The sequence below is a fragment of the Myotis davidii genome, unplaced genomic scaffold (assembly GCF_000327345.1).
Source record: "Myotis davidii unplaced genomic scaffold, ASM32734v1 scaffold1380, whole genome shotgun sequence".
In the NCBI taxonomy this organism is placed as follows: domain Eukaryota; kingdom Metazoa; phylum Chordata; class Mammalia; order Chiroptera; family Vespertilionidae; genus Myotis; species Myotis davidii.
Window position 1 is genome coordinate 158,205 of NW_006291969.1, and position 6,602 is coordinate 164,806.

Below are 6,602 nucleotides of genomic sequence, written 5' to 3' on the forward strand. Positions count from 1 at the left end.
CCACTTCTAGGAATATAGTCTAAAAAACCTGAAACACCAATCAGAAAGAATGTATTTGCCCCTATGTTCATAGCAGCACAATTTAAAATAGCTAATATTTGGAAAAAGCCCAAGTGCCCATCAGTAGATGAGTGGATAAAAAAGCTGTGGTACATTTACATCACTATGCAGCAGTAATAAAGAAGGATCTCTTACTCTTTGAGACCGCATAGAGCAGTGATGGCGAACCTTTTGAGCTCGGCGTGTCAGCATTTTGAAAACTCTAACTTAACTCTGGTGCCGTGTCACATATAGAAATTTTTTTATATTTGCAACCATAGTAAAACAAAGATTTATATTTTTGATATTTATTTTATATATTTAAATGCCATTTAACAAAGAAAAATCAACCAAAAAAATGAGTTTGTGTGTCACCTCTGACACGCATGTCATAGGTTTGCCATCACTGGCATAGAGGGGCCTAGAGAGTATTATGCTAAGCAAAATAAGCCAGTCAGAGAAAGATAAGTATCACATGATCTCATGAACATATGTGGAGTCTAATGAACAAAATAAACTGATGAACAAAATGGAACCAGAAGCATGGATTCATAGCACAGATTGGCCAGTGCCTGAGGGTGGGGTGGGGATGACAGGATAAAGAATGTGAAAGGATTAGCTAAAGAGCATATATGCATATCCCATGGACACAAACAATGGTTTGGTAAAGGCCAAGAAAGGGGGAAGATTGAGGTGGGCAAAGTTTATTTGTAAAAAGTTAGAGAAATAACAAATTGAAAGTAATTGGAACAGACTTTGGAATCTCAGAGGGAAGGCTTTGGTGGGTGGGTGGGAAGAGATCAACCAAAGAACTTGTATGCATATATGTATAACCCATGGGCACAGACAATAAGGTATTGAAGGCCTGTGGTGAGGGGTGGGGGGGGCTAGAAAGAATTAATGGGGGTAAAGGCAGAACATATGTAATACTTTCAATAGTAAAGATTTAATTGAAAAGAAAGAAGAAAAATAACAACAAAAAGAGAGGACATAACACTTCTTAATATACACTGAGTGGCCAGATTATTATGACCACCTGACGCTTGTAGGCAAATTAGCTATAATTTACCGCTGAAGTTGCTAGAGGGCCAGGTCATTATAAACGTCTGAATAGCACAACATACCTAACTATCGTTGCTGATCAAGACAATGTGCCATGCCACGGTGCTCATATTGTGGAGTAGTGGTTTCAAGAACATGAGGAGACTTTACCTTGCTTAGGTGGCTCCCACAATCACCAGATCTCAATCCAATTGATTATTTGTGGGACGAAGTTAAAAGAGCCATCAGACAGCTGGTTCCACAACCATCAAATCTCACAGAACTGGGCAGTGCTATTCATCAGGCATGGTGTCAGAGTCTTCGCATCACCTTTCAACATCTCGGAGTCAATGCCAAGAAGAATCACCCCAGTATTGAAGGCAAAAGGTGGCCCAACAAAGTACTGATGGGGTGGTCATAATAATCTGGCCACTCAGTGTGTGTGTGTGTGTATCCCACATTCAAAGGCTGTTAAATCGCATTGTTTCCCCATATCTTCAGAAAAAAAATCACTTCTGTTGTAAACAACCTGCTTTCCTATTTATAATGGTCTGGCCCTCTTGCAACATCAGCACGAAATTATAGCTAATTTGCCTATAAACGTCAGGTGGTCATAATAACCTGGCCACTCAGTGTATAGGATATAGGCATATTAATTAAACCAATTTTCAGGAAAGCCTGTCTCTCATCAAATACTATGAAAGAAGATGACTAAGCAGAGCTCAGAGTAGTCCCACTATGTGCTTGATAACTGGCTCTGATTTAAGGAGAATGGGAAGAGATAAAGTGAGTCAATCATCTCTATTCAAGTCGCAGAGAAGTACATCCTTAATGGGAGGTAATTTTATCAAGTCCCATGAAGGCTTATGCTTCCCAACGTAGCTACTAACTATACTGAAAAATAAGACAGAAGTAGATCTGATTGAAAAAATAAGATCTATCCTGTCCTTTTCCCCTGATTAGATGCCCTCCCTGTGCTGACACAGAAAGGATACTTTGTCAATCAAGAGGAAGGGACTCTGATGCTGAGTGAGATGCTACAACAAGGACAAATAATCAGGAAGGGACTTTGACAACAACCAAAGATTCAGAAGAAATTGATGAAGAAAACAAATTATATACCACCAAAACGAATTATTTCCAAGCTACTCTCAGATAACCTATTTATACCTGGAAGTTAAGGTCGGTTATTTAATAGAGATGTCATTGTGATATTTTGATAATATGAAGAATTATTTATAATATGGCTGACATGATAAGAATGCCACTACCTGGAGTCCTAGAAGGATCCACCTGATCAAATCATTAACACGTCCACGGCTCACTGCTGCACAGCTGTATCCATGTATCCCAGATCAAAAACAACAGTTATCAAGGAAATGGATTTTTAAGTGCAGAAATGTAAAACTAAAATTATATATGACTTAAAGTGTCATAAAAAGCCTGCTTTTATATTGCTTTTCTCCAACACATGAAATTACTGAATCTCTTATTAAATGCTAGCTAGCATTTACTTTGGAAATGCATGAGGATTTTGCAAATAACATATATCAAGTTCCCATTCTAGCTGGTCAACTTTCTATATAAAAAATACCATAACTAAACCATCTTAAGCCCTCCTAAAACTGGGTAGTTGAAGTATACTATATCCTTCTTAAAGACAAGGTCTATAGCTCAATCATTTTTGTTCTTTCCCACTGCTGAAGATTCAAGGGGTATTTTTTAAGTGGCTTTTTAATACAATCAAATTTTGGAAGAGCCCAAGAATCTGGACATTAAGGCTGCCTATAATGAGGTTTTATCTGTAGTACTCCTGCAAATAATGTTACGATTTTTTTTTATGACAGATGAACAATACAACTGAAATGGGGAAGTTAAATTACATTTAGGAAGCAAGTCAGGAAGAAAACCTCAATCATACATACAGCCTTCAATGTTTAGGCTGAAAACAGGTAATAACAGCAATTTCCTTTGTACTTAGTAAATGTACTCATCTACTGAGATATTTTCCCTGCATTTCTTTTTTTTAAAATATATTTTTATTGATTTCACAGAAGAAGAAAGAGGGAGAGATAGAAACAGCAATGATGAGAGAGAATCATTGATCGGCTGCCTCCTACAAACCCCCCATTGGGGATCGAGCCCACAACCTGGGCCTGTGCCCTTGACCCGAATCGAACCTGGGACCTTTCAGTTCGCAGGCTGACGCTCTATCCACTGAGCCAAACTGGCTAGGGCTCCCTGCATTTCTTTAGGAAAAGCCACACCAAGTCTTCAAGGAGACTTGCTCACAATCATGAAGGCTGCTGAGCAGTTGGCAACAGGGTTATGGGTATATGGGATCCTCTTACCTCACTGTAGGAGGAGTGAAAAGAAAAACAAGCTCTGTATGAACTCTCTCCAGTCCTAAAGGGAAATGAAAACACAGAATTAAAAGGCCACTTATCAAAACTAAGCTAAGTTCTTAGTTTCAAGCTTTTCCATTAGGCTATTCCAGTAAAAATAAGTTACAATTAAGAACTTTAAACAAAATAAAATTTAAAAAAATTTTAAAGCAAAGAATTTATTCCTGGAACACAAAGAGACTCTTTCCAGAAATATAAATATCTGTAGACATTCTGAACAGCTAATATTAAGGAAATGTTGCCCCAAAATGATGATCATTATGGTATTCCTGTATTTCACTAAGGGCTCTGTTTCCTCCGATATCAATCCATTACCACCTCCTTGTCAAGCAAGATACTCTGTTTCAAACCATCTTATCTACCCAACTAGCTGGGCCTCAGGAAATACTACTGGATGATGGTATTAGCCATGAGACAGGTTTGGAATCAGCTTCTCTTTAGTTTAAATTTTAGAAGTTATTTTCCACAATTATAACATATCCTCTTCTTAGGCTTACGCTAGATTGCATTTAAACTAAAATCAATCAGACAATTTACCTCAAAGCAGGATTTCTCTCAGAAGACATATGACAGTGCTTTCTTACCTCACAATTACATTTGTTTTTCTGGTTCTTTCTCCAAACCACATTGTGGATGGCTTAATGCTGATTGTGTGGAGCGGAATTCTATTTTTTGAAGTAATTCCACAGGGTAACTTATTCCATTGAAAATATTCCTCTGCCTAAAAACATAAAAAATTAAAAAAAATAAAAATTTAAAAATATAGAAAAGCATTTTTTTTTTTTTTTGCAGGCAGGGTCTCAATAACAAAAAAGTAGATAAGTTTTCAGACATGAAAATAATAAATGGAGACATGAGGAAACAATCAACTAATTCCAAAGTGAGGAACTTTCTACAAAACAACTGGCTTGGAATCTCCAAAATATCAGTGTGATGGAAGAAAAGCAAAATGTTGGAGATGTGACTTACATTAAATGAGACTAAAGAGGCATCTTTAATGATTCTTCATTAAATCCTAGATGCCCTGCCCACACTTCACAAGCTACAAAGAATACTAATGGACAATTCAGGAAAATTGAACGCTGTATGGACCATACAATATCCAATCCTATCTAATAATAGACAAACATGGTAATTAACCGTACCTCCGACACGCTTCCCATTGGCTAATCAGGGAAATATGCAAATTAACTGCCAACCAAGATGGCGGCCAGCAGCCAGGCAGCTGAAGTGAACAGGAGGCTTGCTTGCTCCATGATGGAGGAAGCCAAGGTCCCCCCCCTGCCGCTGCCGGCCTCTGAGCTGCACTCTAGGCAACTATGTTGCAATTATAGAAGCTAAACAAACTCCAGAAACCTGCTTTAAGCCAGCCGGGCCTCAGAGCTGTAGTTGCAACGGTTTTTCAATTATAGAAGCCAACCAACCCCAGATCCCTGCTTTCAGCAGCCGAGGTCTCAGAGCTGGAGCCGAGCCTCAGAGCTAAAGCCGGCTCTCAGCTCCAGTGACAGCCATAGAAGGTAAATAAATCCCAGAATAAAAAGAAAAAAGAAAAAAAGGAGAGGTTGGGAGCTTCAGTCGCCCACCAGCCTGAAAACGGCTCTCAGCCCCTACCCAGACTGGCCAGGTACCCCAGTGGAGACCCCCCCCCGGAAGAGGGTGTGACCAGTTGCAAACAGCCATCAGCCCCTTACCCAGGCTGGCCAGGCACCCCAGAGGGGACCCCCACCCTGAAGCAACAAGATGGTGGCTAATTTGCATACTGAAGACAGGCGGCAGCAGGCAAGGCTGTCCACGGTCCGGGACCGGATCTGTGACCCTGCTGGGCGGGGGGCAGCGCTTGAAGCTGTCTGCAGTCTGAGACCCAGATTCATGTCCTGGCAGGTGGGGCGGCAGTACTTGAGGCTGTCCATGGGCCTGGGACCCGGATCCGTGACCTGGTGGGCAGGGGGCAGCACTTGATGCTGGCCACGGTCCCGGGACCGGGATCTATGACCCTGCGAGGCGGGGGCACCACGGGAGGCTGTCCGCGGTCCCGGGACCGGGATCTGTGACCCTGCCAGGCGGGGGCACCACGGGAGGCTGTCCGCGGTCCTGGAAACCGGATCTGTTACTCTGCCAGACCGGGGGCAGTGCTTGACGCTGTCGGCGGTCTGGAACCTGGATCCATGTCCTGGTGGGTGGGTGGCAGCGCTTGAAGCTGTCTGCAGTCTGGGACCCAGATTCATGTCCTGGCAGGTGGGGCGGCAGTGCTTGAGGCTGTCCATGGTCCTGGGACCCGGATCCGTGACCTGGTGGGCAGGGGGCAGCACTTGATGCTGTCCACGGTCCCGGGACCGGGATCTGTGACCCTGCCAGGCGGGGGCACCACGGGAGGCTGTCCGCGGTCCTGGAAACCGGATCTGTTACTCCCCGGATCCGACCTGGCGGGTGGGGGGCAGTGCTTGAGGCTGTCCGCAGTCCCGGGACCCAGATCTGTGACCTTTCCCAGAGGGGTGGCAGCTCACACAGGGGCGGATCGGCTGGGGTTGGGCAGGGCAGGACGCCAGGCTTCTGCCCAGCCCCAGTCACTCTGGGCAGGTGAGCAGTGCAGAGAGCCTCTGGACAGGGGAGGCAGGCCGGTGGAGGGCGGCCTGTACTCCCCACATGGCGGTGGTGACAGCTGTGAGTGCGCCAAGCGGAGCCTGCAGGCTGAGCTGAAGTAGCGCCTACAGGCCATCAGCGCCCAGGAGTGGCTACACAAGATCCGCCTCCTGGCCCAGAAGGTGCAGGATCGCAGGGACAGCCACCGTGGCGGGCCAGACTGACGTCCTCCTGGCCGCACCACGGGGGTTTGCGGATCTGCAAAGCCAGAGGCCTCGGTGTGCACATCCCCCCGTTGTGCGAATATCCCCGAGCACACTGTCACCCTCCCGCGCCTGCAACAGTCGCAAACCAAGGCATGCACAAGTTCCTTCCGCCTCTCCACCGCACTTCCATCAACCCAGCATGCCTAACACCCCCACAGGATGTGCACACATCCCTTCTGATGCGTTCACGTCATTTGGAGAGTGTCTGGGTGTTCTGGGTGCTGTGGGTGGGCGCCTGTGAGATGACAGTGAGAGGGCAGAGTGGTGATGT

The 6,602-nt window shown here is 44.7% G+C and overlaps 1 protein-coding gene across 3 annotated transcripts in view; it reads right to left on the bottom strand.

Annotated features, from left to right (window-relative positions):
- Window positions 1-6,602, bottom strand: part of DCLRE1C (DNA cross-link repair 1C) — a 53,920-nt gene that overhangs the window by 14,905 nt on the left and 32,413 nt on the right. For all 3 annotated transcript variants that reach the window (XM_015565037.1, XM_015565036.1, XM_006765315.2), the window contains 2 exons: window positions 4,070-4,206; window positions 3,432-3,486 (listed from right to left, as the gene is read on the bottom strand). In XM_015565037.1, coding sequence (XP_015420523.1) covers window positions 3,432-3,486; window positions 4,070-4,206 — 192 coding nt within the window. The remainder of the gene's footprint in view (window positions 1-3,431; window positions 3,487-4,069; window positions 4,207-6,602) is intronic.